The following is a 23,479-nucleotide window of genomic DNA, read 5'->3' as shown; positions in this document are numbered from 1 at the left end:
CGTTCAGTTGATAAAGCACCAACCTTGAGCACAAAAGCCAAGGGCAACCACGAGGCGCAGAGTTCAAGCTCCAGTGGCAGTACGCACATGCACGTGCACACATGCACACACACACTCTCCCCCCCAACAACATACAAAAGAGTTTTCCAAAAATTCAGGGAAGTCAAACCTTCCTAATTCTTTCACACATTTGCTGATATACACCAGAAATAAATGCACTGATAGCAGTACCTGGACACTACCAGTAGCACCAAAAATAAAAATAACCAGTTGACAAAATGTTCAAGGAAAAAAAAAAGAAAGAAGATGGCAGCAACTTAGACTTCATTATCACAAAACAACATTGGTATATCACTGCAGGTTTTATTACCCCAAATACAACACCACAGCCACAATGTACACCAAAGGAAAGGAAGGACTCCCACCAGCTCTTCACATTTGGAGAACAAGAATGCTCCTGCAATGGACAAATAATTCCAGATTCTACACAAGGCATACTCATCCTCCAATTTCCTTAAAGCCTTTTCATTTTTCCTTATCAACACGTTCTTGCACAGAGATTGACCACTCTTTTTCAAATTGCCACTAATTCCTTCACAATCACCCAGGCATCTTCAGATTTCATGAGCAAAATTAGTAAAACTCAGACATTCATTAACTTTTGAAAGTTTGGGGGGTTTGTGTTTTTCTCAATCTCTTAACAGCTGATAAAAAAAAAACATTGTAGAGTTTTATATCTTTGTTTTTTAATGAGAGACTAGAAAAAGCAATGTCTGCTGGCTATCCATTTGAACGACCATCCCATGAGAAGCGGCACAGTGGCAATTTTAAATGCACCACATATTTCCTATACATATGTGCTCTTACCTTAATGATTTTATCATGAACCTCCAGGCCATCTGCTCGGTCGGCAGGTCCATTTGCCAAAATTTTTGAAACATAAATTCCCTCAGCTGCTGATTCTTCTTGATTTTTCTGTTGAAATAAAAAAGAAATCATAAGCAGAAAGAAAGCATAATGAGCTCAAACTTTTACATATTATAAAGGATTCTTTTCTAAATGCCAATATGGTCAATACTCTTGACACATGTAACTCTTTTTTCTGGGAATTTGGCCCAGACTTTTAACCGACTTAACACCAGTGGGTCATTAATCAAGATGGCAGCTCCAATGGACAAACCAGTGTCTGACAGAAGTATGTATTTTCTTTACATTTTGAGTGTACATAAAAAGCTCTTGGGGAAAGGCACAGGCAAGATGAAATCAAGTTGTTCCTAAGTTCTGTTTTTAAATCAACCATGGTGGTACCAGTGGCTCACGCCTATAATCCTAGCTAGCCATGAGGCTGAGATCTGAGGACCATGGTTCAAAGCCAATAGGATCAGGCATGAAAATCTGTGATATTCTTATGTCTAATTAAACACCAAAACAAAGCCTGAAGCGAAGGCATGGCCTCATGTGCCACCAACCTTGAGCAATAAAAGCTAAGGGACAATACCCAGGCCCTGAGTTCAGGCCCTTAGCACCTGAATGAGAAAAAAAAATCCCAAGGCCAGTGCTGTAGCAAGTTCAAAGAATGAGAAAGTATATTCAATCCCTATTATTCAATGGATTTAAAAAGTGGTCATACTTTTGAAAAGATAGCTCCATTTCACACTGTATCACGTTTAGAAACATAGCTCTAATCATATCTATAGACTAAGATTAAGAGTGTGTCCAAGTATGAAGTCCAAGAAGACCAAATCTACATAGCAAAGAAACCATTTGAACCTGATTTGCACACCTACCCGCATTCAATGTGCCAGTGATTGTAAAGTTCAAACATGGAGCCATTTTATACAGACAGGATGGTAGCCAATTATAAGTATCCATTTCTAAAATTTATTTACGAAAAATGTTCAATTTTTTTTCTTTCCTTCTTTCTCAGATACTAGGGTGTGTCTCAATTCAGAACCTCACCCCTGCTCAACTTGTTTACTCAGCTGGTGCTCTACCACCTCAGCCATGCCTGTGGCCCAGCGTTTTGCTGGTTATTTTAGAGATGGAGTCTCAAGGGCTTTTCCATTTGGGCAGGCTTCAAATTGCAATCCTCAGGTCTCAATATCCTGAGTAGCTAGGATTCCAAGCATGAGCCACCAGCATTCAGCTCAGTATCTATTATAATATTATATAGTTTTCATGTGCATTATATTAATTTTATACATTATGTATAGTGTATATGTAAATACATTATATATGTATATATAATATACACTATTTTAACATACCTATTATCATATACATGATTATATAAATATATATTAAATATACACTAGACATTATATAAGTTAATATTAGACTAGAACTATATATACTAATACTAAACCAAGTATATATTATACAAGGCAATATAATATAAACAAAAACTAAATATAAAGTTTGCATATTATACAGTTCACATAATTACAGTAGAGTTTATATATTACATTTTATATAATGTTATACACTTTTAAAATGTCAGTTTGTGACAGGTTAAATAAAATTGACCCTAAAATGTCTCCTTAATTGGCCCAAATTAAATTAAGAACATGAAATTTAAGAGTCTTTAAGAAATGGCTGTTAAGCAGGTCCAATGATCTAAATGTCAATCTACACTGCATGAATTAAATTGCCCCTTAGGGAGGAAAAAAAGATAATGTGAACTGGTGAGAAGACATTTGTCTTTTCACACACAGTGGAGACAGCTTCAGAAGTAGCTTACTACCCTGGGCTCTGGATTTGCTAGCTGCCTGGTGGACATTTAGAGGAAGGCCAGTCACCATAGCCTGTCCCAAACTTAACCTCGGGCCACAGCCCACACTTCCTTGGGAGAGGCTGATCTGTACACACCACAAACAGGTTGTAGCAGTTTACTGGCAAAGTGAATAACTGTGATTTACTTTGTGTGCAGGCAACTGTCCTGGGGCTTGAATTCAGGTCCTGGGTGCTATTCCTGAGCTTTTGAGTTCAAGGCTTCTGCTCTACCACAGCTTTTTGCTGGCATTTTACTGGTTAATTGCAGATAAGAAATGGACTTTCCTGCCCAGGTTGGCATTTTCAGATATCAGCCTCGCAAGTAGCTAGAATGACTGGTATGACTCATTGGCCCTTAGCAAGATTTTTGTATCTTTTTTTCCAGTCATGGTAATAATTAAGTTGATGCAAGATTTGAAAGATATAAAATAATTTGGCAAGGAGCATATAGAAATTTACAGAACACATTCTGAAAACAGTTGGAGAAATGTAGAAATTATTCATTATATTCATTCCATTAAATAAAGGCACAGCTTTGAGAAGCCCAAAATATTTCAAGTTAACTTCCATTAATAAGGAGCTTCATTTTGAAGCTAATCATTTTGAATACAATTTTCTGTTATTTCAGCTCTTCAATATATACTGTTAACTTCCTAATATGTATACTGAATATCTAAAACTTGAACATTTAGTGCATAGGAAGTTCCAGCAGGCAAAATACTTACCTACTATTCTCAAATAGGAATTGTCTATGCATGTTACTATTAAGTCAGTTTATTTAAAAATCTTCCAGTGAGACTATAAAATATTCATAAAATATGAACATGTACTCTTAGTGGTTTATGACTGTAGCTAGGAGAACTAAACTATTGTTCCTCAATTTTTATCAGGGTAGGCATTAGAGAATTTGGCTATTTGATCATAGCATCATTTTAAAGGCTAAAGAAGCTGCTTATTTTTCTAACCTCATGTCCACAAATAACAGCTTTGATTACTTTGTAAGTAATCTTTTCAAGATATAGAGGTGTTTCAGACACAGACAAAGCAATTCTGGGCTGCTAGATTTTTCTGGCAACATACCAAATACAAGGATAAAATAGGTGATCACTATCCGGACCAAAACTTAGCAGCAAGGCGTTACCTTATTTGGTTGACCTCCTATAATATTGAATCCCAAGGTGTTCCGTTCTCTTTCTAACACAATGGTGAGTGACTTCTGCTCTGTGTCCTGGAAGAAAGGATTAAAATGATCAGGAGAAAAATACAAAAAAAAGGGAACACAATGATAACCATTTTTACTTATAGATAACATTTGAAAAAACCTTGTACTTGTCTATTCAATTCCTTCAAAAATCTGTTTTGAACGTGTGTTTGTGAAGGAAAACTATTCATGTGAGGGAAAATTTTTTTAAATGTTAAATGGGTCAGGTGCCAGTGGTTCACATCTGTAACCCTGGCTCTCAAGAGGCTGAGATCTGAGGGCTGGTGTTTGAAGCCAGCCAGAGCAGAAAAGCCTCTGAGACTCTTCCCTCCAATTAACCATACACACACACAAAAAGCCATAAATGGAGCAGTGGCTCCAGTAGGTAGAGCAGGAGCCTGAGTGAAAACGCCAAGTTAGAGTGTGAGATCCCGAGTTTAAGACTCTGTCTCTCCCTCCCTTTCCTCTCAACCTCTGTCTCTCTCTCTCACACACACACAAACACACACAGTTTCAAGGGCTTTGTATTTTATTGCTGTAGTTATATCTAATATTACACCTAATTCTAGCAACCTTGCTTTAAAACAGACTTCAGGTTTAATTGGAATTTTTTTCCTTTCATAAAAAAGTACAACAAATTGTCAGGGGAAATCTTAGAAATATTTATGCGAAGTTATCACTTTAGAAAGTCAAAGATACTTTTTTTAATCTCTGGATTTTACTGAGCAATTTACAAAGTTCACCACTAATGTTCCAATTGCTTCTGTAATGCAGGACCTGTTAGGTTCTGACCATCCTCATTAAGTAACAGCACAATTAGTGGCGCCTTAAAGAAAAGCAATGACTATTTTCTATCAAAAGTCACAGGCAAGTCCTTCCTGGGGGCTCGATGACAGATTCATAGAAATTATAGTTATATATTAGTATAGTCCAATCTAAATGTAAAATGAAACCGTTGTGTGAACGGACGTGTTTCCTACACGGTTTAAGATATTAACTTAGGAAATTAGGTATCTGACCATTGTCAGCTAATTAGTTGGCCACTTTTCTCCTTTGCATCCGCCCTGCCAGGCGGTGCACACAGCGCCCCCTCCTGGTGGTGGCCAGCATTTCCGAGGCGCAGCAAGCTGCTCCTTCTGTTAATTCATCTGCCTTCACACAGTTATCCCTTGCTTCTCAGATGCACACTTTGACGTATTGCTGAACTTTCCCCGTTATTCCGATCCTCCTCATTCTTCTCCTTTCCACCTTTCCCTAGAACTCTGAAAACTAGATAGGCAATTCGGACCTCCTTTCTGGATCTTCTCCCTTGAGGAACAATTTTATTTACCTGCACGTTAACAGGCTAGGGAGGCAATGTGGCATCAAATCCTGCCTTTATCCAGAGAGATACATTTTTAGCCGCTTACCCTTTAAGAGATCTTTGGCAGGAAGGGGGACAGAAATGCCCTCACTCAGTGCCCGGAGGCAGGCAGATGGAAGCCCTGAACCCCAGCCCTGAATGTACAACCCCCACCTTTTCTCCAGAAGCGTTGAAGACAGAAAAACAGCTCCTTGAATGGAGTGAGATTCCTGTTAAATCCCTGCTCACCAAGGCAGCAACCAACAATGTCAAACACTGTAGGGAAGGCTCCCAGAAGAGAAGTCACAGCTCTATAAACAAGCTGCTTCACGTGGGGTGCTGCGGGGGGTCAGGGGGAGTGTTTATTCCCTCTGAAAGCAGACAGCAGCTCAGACCCAGCAGCTTTGACAAAAAAGGGAAACGCAGCTGCGTGGGGTGCAGGACCCAAGGGGCCTGTGTGGCTATCAAGTCATGCGCAACACCCCACGTCGCCAGGAGAGGAGACACTGAGAGGCAGGGAAAGGTCGTTTCGGGGAAACCCTGAAGTCCCACAACCCCTAGGTTTGTCCCCTCCTCCCCTCTCCCCCAGGCACAGTGTTCAGTCAAGAACTGGGGTCAGGTGTGGAGGCGTACAGCGGTCAGCAATCCTAGCTTACTCAGGAGGCTGAGATCTGAAGATGATGATGGGAAGCCATCCTGAGCAGGAAAGTTCATGAGAGAGAAAGAAGAATGCCCAAAGTGAAGCTGTGGCTCAAATGGTAGAGCACCAATCTTAAGTGAAAAACGCCAAGGGATCTGCGCCCAGGCTCTGAGTTCAAGCCCCAGGACTGGCACCAAACAAACGTCAATAGTTGATGGATGATCAGTTCCTCGTGAATACCAGCCCTTCTAGGCTTTTGCTTTAGGCACAGGCCAGGGGTACAGAACAAAATCTGGCCGACCAAAGGTAGAGATAGTGGGCAGGAGACTGAAAGGCGAGGACCAAGAGTCTGGATGACAAACAAAACAAACAAAAAAAACCGAGTGTTTCCCTAACTCCGACTTCTCCAGGGAAAAGTCGGGATTACCTGTAACCCTTTCCGATCCTGGGGTAAGCAGAAAAGCGGGGAACAGGAATACCCGGAGAGGACGAAAGACGGGCTGGCCACAGGGGCCTGGGCAGTGCGGCCATCTCCAGCCTCTTGGAAGCTTGAGATGCTTCCAGAAGGATCTCTCTCCCTCCTGCCTCCCCCCTCCAATGCCTGCTTCACGGTCCCCCCTGCCCCGACTCACCCGGCCCCGGCCCCCGGGGGCCCCGGCGGCGGCCAAGTTGCGGCTGTGAGCCATGGATGGCGCAAACTTCTCGGGAGCCTGCGGGCTGGGGTGCGCACTCGCCCTGCCTAGCCCGCAGCCTCAGCCTCTATTCCCACTTCCTCCAAGCCAGGACACCCACGGGGCGAGGCCGCCGCCGCCGGCCCCGCCGCCGTCCCGGGTGGTTGTGCAGCTGCGGGACGAGGTGGCGGAGCCGCCGCGCCCAGTGTGGCTGGCGTGGGCACGGTGCAGCGGCGGTGCAGCGGCCCGGGCCGCAGGCAGCTGGCGCGGGAGGCGCGCCCGCCCGCCCGGCGCGCGCTGGGCTCGCTCCAGCACCTGGCTGGCCTGCGCCCGCCGAGCCCGCGTCAGGAAGGGTGAGGGCCAGAGAAGGGGCGGGGGCGATGGGGCGGGCGCGGAGCCCGGACAGCGCGGGGATGCCGCGGGGCCTCTGGGGGCGGGTGCCCAGGTTGAGTTTGAAGTTTCCCCGCCCCGCTCCCCGTGAGGACGCGCGTGGACGACACCTGCAGCCCCGGCCACGCGGTGCCAGCTCCCTCCCGGGCCGGCCGGGGGATGCCTGGTGGAGCGGTGGCCAGGGGTCGGCTGTCTCCTTGTTTATTTATTTATGTATTTATTTACTGAGTGGCGTCGTCCTCACCCAGCCTCAAAAAGATCTTCTGTTGAAAAAAGATCACGAAGTTTGAAATACGTGCATTTTCAGGTCAGCCGACTGCGCTGTCACCCCCTTGGGGTACCCAGGCCCAGGCCTCTCTCACTGAACCCCCAAGGCTGGGCTCCACCGCAAGCAGCCCAGGGGGGTGGAGGCCCGGGCAGAGGCCAGGTGCCCCTCCTCCAGGGCCTGCTGATAAGGGGCAGGTGTGCCAGGCCTCCCGCGAAGGAAGGGGGGGTGCCAAGTTCCATTGGCCACACCACCATCTCCTAGTGCCCAGTCCTTACTGGGTACCTGTGGAGGGAAGGTGAGCCTGGGAGATACTGGAGCTGTGTGTTAGATAGCTGATACCCTTTCAAACTTTTCCACATTTTATTCATGCATATACAGGTGTGTATAAGATATGAATATATAATGTATATAATATGTAATCACATGTAGAATATATAATATATTATAATTTATAGAAAATATAATATATAATTGTTACAAAACAGTCATAAGGATGATATATGATATTAATATATAATGTATGTATATAAATGTAATGTAAATTATATGACAGAATTTATAACTATAAGTTGTATAATTAAGTTAAGTCAAGGTGTGGCTCAACTGGTAGAGTGCTAGCCTTGAGCAAAGAGCTCAGAGACAGCACTCAGGCCTTGAGTTCAAGCCCCAGGACTGGCACAAAAACCAACCAATAAAAAATCATTTAACATTAATAGCATAGAATAGGGAATATTACATAGCTTGGGAATGCATAATATTATAAAATTTATTCTTCCCATTTTTGGAAAGGGAACTGTTTTCATCTTTTGGTGGGGTTGGGGGAAGCAGTCCTCAGGCTTGAACTCACTGTCCCTGAGTTTCTTTGGCTCAAGGCTACTGCTCTTCCACTTAAGCTCCATTTCTGGCTTTTTCTGTGTATATGGTACTGAGGAATGGAACCCAGGGCTTCATGCATGCTAGGCATGCACTGTCCCACTAAGCCATTTTCAGCCCTGTTTCAACATTTTTAAGCATAGAAACTCATGACTTTCAGCTATGGCTTTCTGGTTCTGTCTTAACATTTAAACATTTTACAATAAACAAAGACATTCAGGGCATTTTGAAATGGGATCTACAAAGGTTCTATGGCAGTGCTAGGACAATGAGACTGGAGATTACTTGAAAAGATAAAACAAATGAGCAAGAAAAGAATCTCCATCCACTCAGGATTCCTTTTGCCAAAGCAAGGAATAAAAACAGATTGCAGGGCTGGGAGTTTGGCCTAGTGGTAGAGTACTTGCCTAGCATGCACAAAGACCCAGGTTTGATTCTTCAGTACTACATACATAGAAAAAAGCTGGAAGTGGTTCTGAGGCTCAAGTGGTAGAGCTCTAGCCTTGAGAAAGTCCAAGGACAGTGCTCAGGCCCTGAACTCAAGCCCAGGACTGGCAAAAACAAAACAAAACAAAACAAAGAAAAAAAAACAGATTGCAGTGTAATTCTATGATGTGTACACTTGGATTATTAGTGACAAGGCAGTTGTCAAAAAACTTGTACATGGAGAATAACAAGTTCAAAAATGAGAATATATAAACTGAGACCCAGGGGAAGCTTGGAATATATGATATAAAAACACACTAGCCTGAACAGAGCCCCCAACTTTAATCTTATGAAAAACATTGTAAGAGTACTAGATAGGAATGGACTGACCTAAAGAACCTCCCAGACTCTCTCTCCTCCCAAAACATCAGAACATAACAAAGCTGTGACAGCAACTGAGTCAGTCACAATTCACTCCCCAGACTGTAATGCGTTTTTCTACAGACCTGGAAAATTATAGTATCACCAAAAAGCATAGGTGAGCTCAGTACATGTAGCTTAATTGAGTGGGTAAAATAATCTGTGGTAAAGCAAAGAAAGCACTAGGAATGAGTTTAACACACATGCACACACACATTTCAGAAAAAACAAACCCAGAAACACTGAGACATCTTTAGTCAGGGAGACAGAACTCTGTCTTTATTAGCTTGAGGAAATGCTTATGTTGGTACTGATCTTTCTTTCTTTCTTTCTTTCTTTCTTTCTTTCTTTCTTTCTTTCTTTCTTTCTTTCGTAAAAATTTCTGGATAATAAGAGATGCAGGCTGGCTAAGAGGTAGCTCTGAGAATTAAGCTGCAAAGCAATCTCTGTCTTCTTGCTTTATGGGCAAGGCCAACATCTGGCTGAATTGCTAGTAAAGCCAAAATGACCAGGCCTTGTCTCATAAGCTTTTGTTCAGCTGGAGAAGGTGTTTTGCCAACTGAGAGACTAAGAAAAGATACAGAGCCATGGCTTGATTCAAATTTCTTTCATCAATATCCATTCTTTTGCCTGGCTGACAGTGGCTCATGCTTGTAATCTTAGCTACTCAGTAGGCTGAGATCTGAGGATTGTGGCTCAAAGCCAGGCTAGGAAGAAAGTCTGTGGGGTACTTTTCTCCAATTAACCACCAAACAGCTAGAAATAGATCTGTGACTCAAGCACTATTCGTGAGCAAAAAAATCTATGGGACAGTGCCCATGCCTTGACTTCAAGCCCTGGGACCAGCACATACACACACACACTCACACACATTCACCTTTTCATCTTTCTCCTCCATTTCTTCTAACCTCACCCATCCCTGTAACTTATCTAGCTCCATTTCACATTTGTACTTGGAATATTATGACTGACATGGCATGGACCACAATGCACAGTACTCATAAATTGACATGTTTGAAATACTTTTGTAGAACTGTTTAAAGATCATGAAATAATTCTTAACACATCCCTTTAAGTAATAAGTATTTGGCTGTGCCCTTTCTGCATAGTAAAGCATTTCTACTGTAACTTGCTGTGTCAAGTATTGTATATTCATGAAAAGTGATAAATAATTATCTTGATATAATGTTTACCCCAATTCCTAGAACAGCAGTGATTGCAAGGTGTGCCCATAGGCGTTTCCAATGGAGAGAGACAGCCTTCCAACCAAATTGAGTCATCTGTACTTCGATCTGGGTGCTTGGGCCTCACTCCTGTAATCTAGGCTTCATAGGAGGCTGAGAATAGAGGATCCTGGTTGGAAGCCAGCATGGACAGAAAAGTCTATGAGAACTTTATCTCCAACTAATCAGCAAAAACTAATCAGAAGTGGAGGTGTGGTTTCAGTGGTAGAGCACCATTCTTGAGTAAATCATCCAAGAAACAGTACCCAGGCCCTGAGTTCAAACCCCATCCACTACTGGTACATATACACACACAATCATCATTCATATATAAGTGTTCTCCAATTGTGAATTAGTGTTAGGTCTATCCTTATGTATATTTTTTCAAAATGTCCTAAATTGAATCTGTAAATCTGTAACATTAATAGCAGAGGGAAAAGCCTTCTGCTACTTTAGGTCAAAAATAGTTCCTGAAGAACACATTTGTTTCTGTTATTGATGGTACTGTTCATACTTGTTCCTAGCTTAGGTTTATAATTTTGTGTCATAACAACAATCAAAATGGTACCTAGTGGCATAAATACATTTATTCATGAAGCAATCAAGGTCACCCTGACATTGTGTAATATCCTCCAAAGAGCAATAAAACATGCTTTCAAGTTGAGGGAGTTGAAAATTATTGAAAATGAGTTAGCTATTTTTTGTATAAGGGTAGGCTCATTATATTATCAGAGACCCATGGATGTATATGTTTCTCTTAGAAAAATACAGATGTAGTTAAACGCAGAGAACTTTGAGCAACATCCACCTTTATCATCTCTGTGTGTTGTCATGGAACCCATTAGGAGTTATGGACTTGATTTTCTGCTATCTTTAGCAAAAGGAAGAGTTAGAAGGGGTGGTGATAGTATAGAATACCATTTGTAAGAGGAATAAGGTAATGTGAGCAAAATATCACATACTCCAAGACAGAGTCGATGACATAGCAATTCTACAGTCTTAAGAGCAGAAATGGCCAGACAAAGTAGCATAAGGAATTTACAGAAAAATTGAGTCTAAGTGAGAAATTACATTAAAAATTATGGCAACTTTCAATTGGATTAGAGATTTATTTTTGAAAATCACTGAATGATTCCTGAACTTAATACTATTGTCCTGTTAAGGAAAAGCGTCAAACACCAGTGGCTTACTCCTGAATCCTAGCTATTTACAAGGCTAAGACCCAGAAGATTATTCTCTAAAGCCAACCCATGCTGGCTCCATCCCCAAAATTCAACAAAATCTGGGCTGGAGGCATGGCTCACGTGGTAGAACACCAGCTGAACCAATGTAAGGCTCTGAGTTCAATCCCCAGTATTATCAGACAGAAAGAGAAGAATCTGAGACAAAGACACAGAGAGAGAACTCTTGGAAATACATAATAGAGAAAAATATATTAAAATTTGCATTTAGTCAACCTTGATTTTGAGCTACATAATATTGTAGTAGCATTTAAAAACAAAACCTAGAAAAGGCTTACAGATGACCTTTCCTCCCAGTAATTCTCCAGTAAATTTCTGAAGCCAATTGTACACTCATTTTATGCAAACTCTGTAGTTTTGGGTTGTTAACTAGAGGCAAGAGTTTTTCCAGGCTGGCTTTGAACTTTAATCCTCAGATTTCAGACCCCTGAGTAGCTAGGGATTACAGGAGTAAGCTATTGGTGCCACGCTAGGGATTGATAAATTTTTATAGAGATTAGGGGAACCAATATTTTATCAGTTTTTCCAACTTTGACCGTTTCTGTTCATGATCATCTGTCTTTAAAAAGTGAAGGAAGAATAACGTGTTTGATCTTTTAAAGGAATCTTAAAGCATAGATTATCAACCATTGCTGTCATATGTCAGGAAGAGAAATAGATAAGCATTTTTCCTTCGAAGCCTAGAAAAAAGAGGGTGAGATTCAATAGAATTCATGCTCCTTTTGGATTTTTTTGTCCAAATCAATTTACACCCCATGACAATACTTCACATTGGCTGCAAGTTTTGTTTATGAGTTTGGGTTTTTATAACATTGCATCTTTGAGAGTTACTGTGGTAAAATTGCTAAATTTTATGGGCAACAAGATTTTGAAAATCTGCTGTTAAATAAATACACTAGGGGGGCTGGTAATGTGGTCAGTGGTAGAATGCTTGCCTAGCATGGGTGAAGCCCTGGGTTCAATTCCTCAGTACAATGTAAACCGAAAAGGCTGGAAATGGCACTGTGACTCAAGTGGTAGAACACTGCCTTGAGCAAAAGAAGCCCAGGGACATTGCCTAAGCACTGAGTTCAAGCCCCAGGACTGGAAATACATACATACATACATACATACATACATACATACATACATACATACATACATAAATTATGTGGTGTATACTTTTTGCTCATAGTTGAGTATGATTAAAGTATTTGTAGTATATTTCTATTCATTGCCTCATTATTCTCCTAGCTCCACCTCCCACTTACACATCAGTAGACCCATAGTCACCACACAGATTTCAAGCTCTTTGGTTTAAATGTCTTTTCAACTTATTCTGACTCTTTTGCATAATATTTTGACTGTATTATCTTCTGTTGCTATTCTGGTCCTGGGACTTGAATACAGGGCTTGCACATTGTCCCTGAGCTGTTTTTGCTCAAGACTAACACTCTACCACTTGAGCCAAAACTGTACTTTGGGATTTTTGGAGATGAATAGGAGGTATGGGTTTCAGACTTTTCTGTCAGGCTGGCTTTGAATCAAGATCTGCAGATGTCAGCCTCCAGAACAGCTAAGATTACAGGCATGAGTCACCAGTGCCTGGCCATATACAACAGATTTCTTTCTAAATAAGATCTCATAAAAGGTTCTTGGAGGCCCAAGAGTGTAGCCTAGTGGTAGAGTGTTTTCCTAGTATACACAAGCCCTGGGTTTGATTCTTTGGAACCACATTCACAGAAAAAGAAGAAAGTGGCTCTGTAGCTTAAGTGGCAAAGTGCAAAGCCTTGAGCCAAAAGTGTTCAACAACAGTGCCCAGGCCCCGAGTTCATGCCCCAGGACTGGCAAAACAAACAAACAAACAAACAAAAACCTAAGCCAGGACACGGGTGGCTCACACCTGTATTCCTAGCTACTCTGGAGGCTGAGATCTGAGGATCAAGGTTCAAAGCTAGCACAGGCACAAAAGAACCTAAGACTCTTGTCTCCAATTAACTTCTAGAAAACAGGAAGTGGGGCTTGGCTCAAGGGTAGGGCAGTAGCCTTGAGCTGAAGAGCTCAGGGACAGCACCCAGGCAGAGTTCAAGCCCCATGATACACACACACACACACACACACACACACACACACACACACACACAAGTGTCTTGGAGTTATGGACATTATTTTTTGCAAGTCACTTCCAGGCCAGGTATAATATTGGCATACACTAAATAGTTTTATCTAAATTTGATTTTCATTATTTAAGTGATTCCATGTAGTTTATCATGTAAAAGCAGAGTGGATTCTCCTTAGGATATAGATTCGAAGCTGCTTTTCCTATGTGTTTATATTAAAACAATATTTTTTTCCTTTTTTTCTTTTTGTGCTGGTACTAGGGCTTGAACTCAGACCTTTCAACTCTCATTTTTCATTCAAGATGCTCACTCTACCACTTGACCCACAGCTCTACTTTCAGCTTTTTCTGGGTCACTTGGAAATAAGAATCTCAAGGACTTTTCTGCCTGGGTTAGCTTCAAGTCCTGATTTTCAACTCTCAGCCTCCTGAGTAGCTATGATTACAGGAAAGAAGCATGGGAGCCGGCTTGAATGCCATGTTTTTGAAGGCTAATACTGATGGAAAAGAAAAAATATATATTTGTATATTCCAGAAATGTATGTATCAGCTATAACCACAGTCCTGTGAACTACTCTCTGTGATCAAAGTGTGATTCTCTCCTCTTCGTGAAAAAACAAAATGAAACAAGAAGTTGAAAAAAATTCCATCATCTTAAATTTTTGCAGATAAAGAAACGACAGGCCAAAGAGCTTTAGTATTTGAGCCCCAGTCACACAGTTCTTAAAATTTGCATCTGGTTTCTCTGATTCCACGCCTCCTGTTCTTTCCAAGATTTCCTTCCACATCTCCCTAGAGCCTAGGTCCATCCATTTTCCGTGTTAGATACAGCCTGACTAAAATTCTGGAAAAATAAAACAGAAGACAAATAGAGCTAGTGAAAATGGAAAATGGGAAGTGCTGGTGAGGATATGCCCAGGAGAAGAGCACAGAAGCAAAGGTCTGGCTGTAAAGTCTTGAAGGCTGAGTCTCCTCAGTAGGGCACTAAGACCAGATCTGTGTGAGATTTGGTCTAGGAGAGTTACATTTAGGAATCTTTGAAGCCCTATGCCAAGAGATTGGCATTACGATTAGTCCTGTTTTACATAGAGACCAGATGACTCAGTGGGCATGCTGCCAGAAAGTTAGCTGACTTAGTTGGAAACCGTTGGGAATCTGAATCTGAAATGCCGCCCAAAGGCTCATAGGTTTGTCAGCTTGGATTCCAGCTGGTGACTATTTTCAGAGAAGCTGGAGGCTGTGGGAGGAGGGGCTGGCTGGAGGAAGTGGGTCACTGGGGGGTGTCCTTGAGGTCTATGGCCTTGTCAGTTGGCCTCTTTCTGTCTTTCTCTATTCTGAGTTGCCATAAGGTAAGCAAAGTCTACCACAATTTCACTCCACCAGGATATTGAGTCTCAACACAAGCCCGGAAAACAGCCAAGCAACCAAGGAATAACACTGCTGATAAAGTGAGACAAAAATAAATCATTCCATCTTTAAATTGTTGATGTCAGAATACCCACCCCAGAAACAACAATAAAAATAAATACAGCTGGCCCCCTGTAATCCCAGCTACTGAGGAGGCTGAGATCTGAGGATCACAGTTCAAAGCCAGCCTGGGCAGGAAAGTCCATGAGACTTTTACCTCCAGTTAACCACCAGAAAACTGGGAGTACAGCTGTTGCTCAAAGTGGCAGAGCACTAACTTTGGGCTGAAAAGCTCAGGGATAGCACCCACTACATTTAATCACCACTAAAATAAATTTAAGTAAAGCCAAGTTTCAGGAGAATGTTGAATCGGCTTGGATTTGGACACAGATCTAATTATTAGAATACATTCTTTTTCAAAGTACATGTGGTGCTTTGCTTTCTACTTTTAAAATTTTCATAATGATTTTAAATATATTTATGCATTAGTTATAAAAAGGGAGCTCATTGTGCTATTTCTAGGCATTTATTTATTCAGTTAATTCATTTACTGTGCCGGCATTGGGGCATGAACTTGGGGCCTGGACACTGTCCCTTAGCTTTTTTGATCAAAGTTGGTGCTGTGACACTTGGACAATAGTGATACTTGCAGCTCTCTGCTGGTTAGCTGGAGATAGTCTCATGGCTGGGTGCCAGTTGCTCATAACTGTAATCCTAGCTATTTAAGAGGCTGAGATATGAGGGTTGCAGTTTAAAGCCAGCCCAGGCACAAAAGTCGGTGAGACTCTAATCTACAATTTATCACCAGAAAACCAGAAGTGGAACTGTGGCTCAAAGTGGCAGAGCTCTAGCCTTGAGCTAAAGAGCTCAGGGATAGTACCCAGGCCCAGAGTTCAAGCCTCATGACCAGCCCCCCCCCCCAAAAAAAAAGTCTCATGGACTTCTCAGATCTCAGCTTTCTGAGTAGCTAGGAATACTTTTACAGACACTGGTACCTGGCTATTTACTTCTTTTAAATTACATTTGTAGGCTGTAAATACATACCTGTCTGCATATGCTTCAACACTGAATGTATGAATGTATGTGTGCCTTGTAATGTATGTATAATGTTAATACATGTATGCCTGGATTGCCAAGAAAAATACTCATGTGTCTGAAAGTGTAGAAGGAGAGGATTCTGGTGAGGAAGAGTCAGAATGATTAGCAACTGAGCTGCTGTGCCCTAAGAAATAAAGTCTCATGGAATTATTAATGCTTATTTTTACCTTTAAGTGATGTTAACTTGTACAGAGAAAGCTTTCAGTCCATTAGAACATCATCCTTGATTTTGTATGTCTAACTTGAAACAATCAGCTCATTATTCTTTATCAGACAGATCAGGATCTCTAATATAAGAAAACTGCTAAACAGTAACTTCTTGTTGGAATTATCACACTGCTTCCATTTCTTTTAAAATATAAGCCAAAAAAAGCTGGGTGTTGGTGGTACATGCATATACTTCTAGCTATTCAGGAGGCTGAAATCTGAGGATCCAAGTTTGAAGCCAGACTAGGCAGGAAAGTCTATGAGAATCCTATCTCCAATTAACCACTAAAAAGTTGGAAATGGAGGTGTGGTTCAAATGGCAGAATGCCAGCCTTGAGGAAACCAGCTAAGGGACAGTGTCCAGGCCCTGAATTCAAGCCCAATAAATAAATAAATAAAAATTAAAAAATTGATTGGTGTTTAATATGTTATACATCTTTTTAAATTATTTAAACTTATTTTTTTACTTAGAAATTTCTAAGTATCCCTCACATTGTTTGTTACCTAGGAGAAATTAAATATATACTTCTCACCTTTTTTAAAACATGGAATAAGAAACACTGAGGTCTGAATTTGCTTCAGCAGAATATATTTCAGAAAAAGAAAACTGGAAAAATCAGCTAAGTTAGCAACTCTTTGGTTTGGCAGGCCAATGTGCCTGGAAGCTTACTATTAAAGACATAGATATTTAGTGCTTTTCCAAGACCTTAAATAAGAAAGGAAGCATCAAATAGCTAGAGTAAAATGAGCCCTGAGAGTAAATTAATATTTAATGGTTGATCAGAAATCTGACAAAGACTTGCCTTTGTGTATGTGCATATACTTCACCATATAAAGCCTTTAAGATTTAAATAAAAAGGCTTTAAAGAGTATTTCTCAATCCATGATTTTTACTACACATGATTTGTGGCAAATGTATAATTATCAGTTCCTTCTCTTCTTCTCCCAGCTTCTATGGAAAAACAAATTACTTGCTGTATAAAATACAGGTTATCAGCATTATTGCTAATTGATGGTATAGCTTCCAAATTCCAAGACACATACTGAAGATTATGACCTAATCTTTCTCAGTAGCATTTCATCAATCACTAGCCAGAAAATAATATACAGTCAGTATTTTCTTTGGATCAGTGATGCAACTTAATAGTGGCAGTTAAAATAATTAAAGACCAGTAACCAGATTAAAAAGGTTTACTTTGTAATTTCTTTTCTTACTAAAAAAGGATATATATTAAATGGTGTTTGAGTTGAGTCCAACATGTTGGGGAAAAGCCCCATCAATTTGATTTAAAAAAAAAACAGCTTTCAATGAGTCTTTTATGAATATCTACACTTGCCAATGAAGGGCTTCCCTGGGGAGATAATGGTAGAATAGCTAATCTCTGAGTCTCATGAATTTACATGATTGGATAAGAAAAATGGGCAGATCTAGAGCAAGAAGCAAAAGCTCTGAGGGTAAAACTGAGACAAGTGCTAAGTTTTCCAGCACTAGGAAAAATGAGGCTATGGGAAGCTATGTGAATTGCTGTGGTCAAAAGATATGTGCATAGAAGGTGAACCTGGAGGATACGGGAATGAAGGACATTTGTTCCAGTGACTCTTCTGGACTCTACAAGATTTGGGGAAATTTATTTATCAAGACAGCTTGACAGAAAAGAATACTGGATTGATAAGCATTACATCATTTGAGAAAACTGAACCAAGATGAAATTGAATGGATTTGTTGGAAATAAAAAGAGCATTACCCTTGGGCCAGGAGTTTAGCCTAGTGGAAAAGTGCTTGCCTAGCATGCACGAAGACCTAGGCTTGATTCCTCAGAACCACATACATAGAAAAAAGCCAGAAATGGTGCTGTAGCTCGAGTGGTAGAGCTCTAGCCTTGGGAATCCCCAAGGACAGTGCCCAGGCCCTGAGTTCAAGGCCCAGGACTGGCAAAAAAAAAGGGGGATCATTACCCCTGGCAAACACTGATCTAAGTATTTGTTTGCACATATATAGATGTGTCCAAATGAACAGTCTACTCTAGCGGGGCATGAGTGGTTCACACCACTCTACTCAAGAGACTGAGACCTAACAATCATGCTGGAAGCATGGAAGGAAAGTCCAAGACTCTTTAATCAACCACCAAAAAGCTGGAAATGGAGCTGTGACTTAACTGGTAGAAAACTAGGCTTGAGTGAAAAATCTGAGGGACAGTGCCTAGGCCCTGAGTTCAGACCCCAGAACCAACACCCCACACTCATACACCCAGGGAAAAAAAGAATTACTTTTATCCTATTAAAAGTAAAACTTGTCCAGGCCTTGGTGGCTCATGCCTGTACATGCCTGTAATCCTAGCTACTCAGTGGGCTAAGTTCTGAGGATAGATGTTCAAATGCAGCCCAATTAGTAAAGTCCATTGGACTGTTACATATAATTCACCAACCAAAAGCTGAAATAGAGGTATGAATCAAGTGGTAGAATTCCAGCCTGGATGAGAAAAGCCACACAGGAGCACTAGGTCCTAAGCTCAAGAACCTGTTATACACATAGAGTAAAACAATGCTAAATGTAAATAATGTAACTTGTTATGGGATATACATGGGCTACCAATATACATTTTTAGCAAGATCCTTTCCCACCATTATATAAAGTGAAAGATGACAAATCCAATTTTGTAGAAACAAAAAAGCTGTTCTGTGTTTAAAGAGAATAGAGATGGCTGGGCCATGCATGCCTGTAATCCTGAGGATTAAACTTTGAAGCCAGCCTAAACAGAGAAAGTCTTTGACACTTTTATCTCCAATTACTTATCAAAAGACTGTAAGTGTGGCTCAAGTGGCAGAGTCACATCTTGAGCAAAACAACCAGATGAGAATACAGGGTCCTGAGTTTAAGACCCAGTACCAACACACACATACACACACACACACACACACACACACACACACACACACACACACACAGTGCAAAGTAATGGAAGGTGGTGAAAAATACACTGGATTATTAGCTTTTTCCTGTTTTGTTTTTAAAGTCAAAATTTTTTATGTATATTTAAAATTAAAAGTCTATTTCCTTCAATGCCTTTTATTGGTGATCTAATTAACCTAATATGTCATCATCAGGAGAGAGGCAAATGTTTCCACTAGTTTAAACCACATCTTTTATAAACCACAAAAGGAAATTATCGTTTAAAATGATCAATATTTCACTTGTAAACCAAGGCAAAGTTACATTGTGCACAATTTACTTCCATTTTAACTTTTTCATCATAATAACTTCAAGAAGACGATGAAATTTGTAGGTCATTTATGCAAACTAAAGAATCTCTGGAAAGTATTGCAAGGATAAATGTATGCATGTACAAATGTATGCATAAGTGTATATATATCTATATATATTCTACAAAAACACCCTGGGATAACTAACCTGTAGATGAACATAAAAATCCAGTCTACCTGTATGGTGATATGTCACTAAGAACCCCAGTATTGCTTCCCTGTTCCCCAGCTCCTTCCAGGACCTTCTTCCATGCATGGAGCAGACAGTCCTGAAATAAGCCCAGGGGATTCTTGGGTAAAATGGTGAAGCGGCAGCTGTATGTAATCAAGTCTATTGGTCACTGTGCATGTAATTATAATGCCTGCCCCCATAGGATTAAAGGCTCACAAGCTACTATGTTTCTTTTACCCTTCAGATCCATGTGTAAGGATTCTTGCTGCTCTTTCAGTGATGGGCTAGTGTAATTTTTTGTGTGCCTGGACTGGGATTTGAACTTAAGGCATGAGACTCAAGGCTGGTACTCTCCCTTTTATGTCACACCTCTACTTCAAGTTTTATGGTGATTAATTGGAAACAAGAGTTAGACAGTCTTTCTGCTTGGGCTGAATTTGAACCACAATCCTCAGATCTTGACCTCTTGAGGAGCTAGGATCACAGTTGTGAGCCACCACTGAGGTAAGAGGTATAAGCCAAACCTTAGGGAAGTGTGGCCATCTTGGCTTTTCAATGACACTTTCATTGGTCTCCATGAATTGGTGGACAGATACTTGTCTCTCTGAAATCTGTTTGAAGCATTAAAAAGGCTTGTATCTGACACTAGCAAACTGACTGAAAAATGCAAAAATGACAGGAAGGCTTCAGAAAAATTACAAGCAAACATCACGCCTTCTAATTCTCTCTACCTGTGGCTCCCTCCCACACTTGAGCACGCTTCCTCAAACTTCTCAGTGTCTATCACGTGTTTTGAATAGAGAGGTGATGACTTTTTCCGACATTTGTGAGTAGATGATACAAACAATAAAACAGCAGAATAAAAGGCTCTTAGTGGTACAGTGTATAGTGGTACAGACAGGGTACAGATGAAATATATAATATTCTCCAAGCAATATGAGAATAGTTTGAGAGCCTAGTAATTGCATGATGCCCTAAAAGGGGAAAGAGGAAATAAAAAAGGAAAGGAGACACATGGTAACAAGATAAAGCTTTAAGCACAGGGCCTGTGGCTCAAGACTGTTATTCTAGTTACTGTGGAGAGGCTGAGATCTGACAATTTGTGTTCAAAGCCAGCTCAGGCAAGAAAGTGTGAGATTCTTATCTCCAATTAAGCAACTGAAAGTCGGAAGTGGAGCTGTGGCTCAAGTGGTAGAATGTTAGCCTTGAGCAAAAATGGTCCCAAGTTCAAGCTCTAGGACCAGAAAAAAGAAAAGAAAAGAAAAAGAAAAATGAGGGGTATGGCGGGGGCTAGGATAGAGAGGGAGGAGAATGATGATGGGGCCACACTGATCAAGATGCATTTCATACATTAATTGATATGTTGAATTGAAACTCCTTTGTACAACTATTAGAAGGCAAAAGTTAAATTTTTTAATAAGATAAATAACAAGAAAAAAATTTTGAGTGGACCAATGATAATCTCCAACCTGATAGTCATAGAATTTCTACACAGAAAATGAAAATGAACAATGCCAAGCACCCATTAGAAATTTTAGAGAATGGGTGTGGGGGAAACAATGACCTTAAAAAGAAATCTTTCAGATTGGGAATAAGACTTGAGGTTTTCTAGTTAAGACTTGGAATCAGTCTGGCCTGAGCCCCTCTTTGTTGCAGACTGAAAGCTTAAGGACCATAATATAATACTTTCAAAACTGTATTAAAAATAATTTATTAAGTATATATGAGGGTAAAATATAAGTAGATTAAGGCATGTAATGAACTCCTATACATTCTCTGGAAACCACCAAGAGGTAAGTAAACTCCAGCAAAATGAAAGACTGCAGGGTAAATGGAGTAAGCCAGGCTTTTCTGAGTGCTTTGGGGTTGCATGTCCCAGCGGTTTTAGCACATCTATGCCGTGTGCATGCGTGTTCAGGTAACCTTGCAAGTAGCCTTGAGATAGGGTGCGCATGTGCGACAGCTTAAGGCCACCCGTGGCCAAATGACACTTGTATCTAGAGACTTGGAACCTCACATGAGAAAGGGCCAGCGAGGGTTGCAGCTGCAGCGAGGCAGCAGCTGGGTTGCAGAACGAGAGGACAAAAGGAACATTTGGAACTCCTGCAAGAGTCCCCATTAACTAAGGGAGGCAACTGGCCTTGAGAGATGGATTAATGGGTGACCCTGTGCAATGTGGTATTTAGAAGGGTTTAGACTGATTTTCAAGTTTGGGAGAGTTGTAAAAAGGAATTTACGAATAAGTATTAGTATTAATTCTGAAAGAAAAGGTTTTGTCTAACAAAAGAAGACAAACAAAAGAAGACACTGATGAATACCATTAAAATAATGCTACAAGACACTTCCTGGTAGATGTTGGGAAAATGCAAGAACGAACAATTAGGGGAGGGAATGCAAGAATATTCGCTGGAGATTCCATATTTGAACATCAGTGGATGATAATGTCAATAAATACTTGAACTTCAGAGGAAACACAGGAACAGTTTAAGATTTTTGTGAGACTACATGGTGAAATGTTATATGAAACGTTATGTTAGTCATTATAAGCTTAATAGCAGTACTTTATTTTTAACAAAGAATTTAGTTTATTTGGATACAAATGGATGATTTTTTTACAAAGTAGATGCAGAAGCCCGTGTGGTGGGATGTGAGTGATTACTGGGGCTAGAATTCAGGGCCTCATACTCTCATTTGGCATTGTTTTGCTCAAGGCTAGGACTCTACCAGTTGAATAATAGCTCACTTTGTAGCTCTTTGCTGATTAGGAAATGTAAGTCTCTAGGACTTTCCTACCCAGACTGGCTTTGAAGATCTGATATCCTCAGATCTCAGCCTTCTCAGTAGTTAGGATTACAAGCATGAATATCCCATTGGGATGTGTTGCGATTTGGTTTATATTTTAAATATGTGTGGGTGGGGAGGAAAGCAGGTTTTAAAATGTGTGTACAAACGAATTTCTGGAAGGATTTATACAAATTTATAGTCAAAAGTGGTTAACTCTTGGTAATAGGATTTTGAGTGATTTTAAAAATAAGTATTGAATCTTATAACTTTTTCTTTTTTGTTTTTCCTTTTTTTTTTCTGGTTGTGGGGCTTGAACTCGGCCTGGGTGCTGACCATGAGCTCTTCAGTTCAAGGTTAGCAATCTACCACTTTAAGCCACAGCTCCACTTTGTTTTCTGGTGGTTAACTGGAGATCAGAGTCTCATGGACTTTGATGCCTGGGCTGGCTTTGAATTGCAATCCTCAGATCTCAGCTTCCTGAGTAGCTAGGATTACAGGTGTAAGTCACTGGTACCTGGCTTAATTTATTTAATTAATTTCTGTGAAAGTGTAACACCTGAAATTTGTGGAAGTCAGAGACACCCAGATGAAAACTAATGAAATAAAGCCTGTGCTTACACAAAGCCACACATACGTATTCTTGATTTTGTTGTCTTTGTCTACCCCTACCCCCAACATACGGTATAAACTGAGGCTCCACAAAATGGAGATCTGCCCTGACAGATTCTAGCTCTACTTACTTACTACAATTTGATCTTAGGGAATTCACTTTTATAGCTTTGACAACTTCTTTATCATTTCCTTATTTGGCAAATGAAGTTGCAATCATTTCTCAGAGTTTTTGTAAGAATTAGGTTACAGGCTAATAAAATGACTTTTACTGGGCTTGGCACAAAATAGACCCTCTATAAATGCTAGGTCATATCTTGTTAATGTCATAAAGGGAGACATTTTAAGATGAATTTTATATTACTTATTATTCCAG

The 23,479-nt window shown here is 40.5% G+C and overlaps 1 protein-coding gene across 1 annotated transcript in view; it reads right to left on the bottom strand.

The window, feature by feature from the left end:
* The window catches only part of Pdzrn4 (PDZ domain containing ring finger 4), a 327,296-nt gene extending 320,580 nt beyond the window's left edge, over positions 1–6,716 (bottom strand). The window contains exons 1-3 of the mRNA XM_090324214.1: positions 6,588–6,716; positions 3,914–4,000; positions 868–975 (exon numbers count right to left, since the gene is read on the bottom strand). Coding sequence (XP_090180340.1) covers positions 868–975; positions 3,914–4,000; positions 6,588–6,641 — 249 coding nt within the window. The 5' untranslated portion in view covers positions 6,642–6,716. The remainder of the gene's footprint in view (positions 1–867; positions 976–3,913; positions 4,001–6,587) is intronic.
* Positions 6,717–23,479: the final 16,763 nt, after the last annotated feature.

The sequence above is a fragment of the Megascapheus bottae genome, chromosome 2 (assembly GCF_031878675.1).
Source record: "Megascapheus bottae isolate mThoBot1 chromosome 2, mThoBot2.hap1, whole genome shotgun sequence".
Lineage (NCBI taxonomy): Eukaryota > Metazoa > Chordata > Mammalia > Rodentia > Geomyidae > Megascapheus > Megascapheus bottae.
This window is presented reverse-complemented; position numbering and strand designations above follow the sequence as displayed.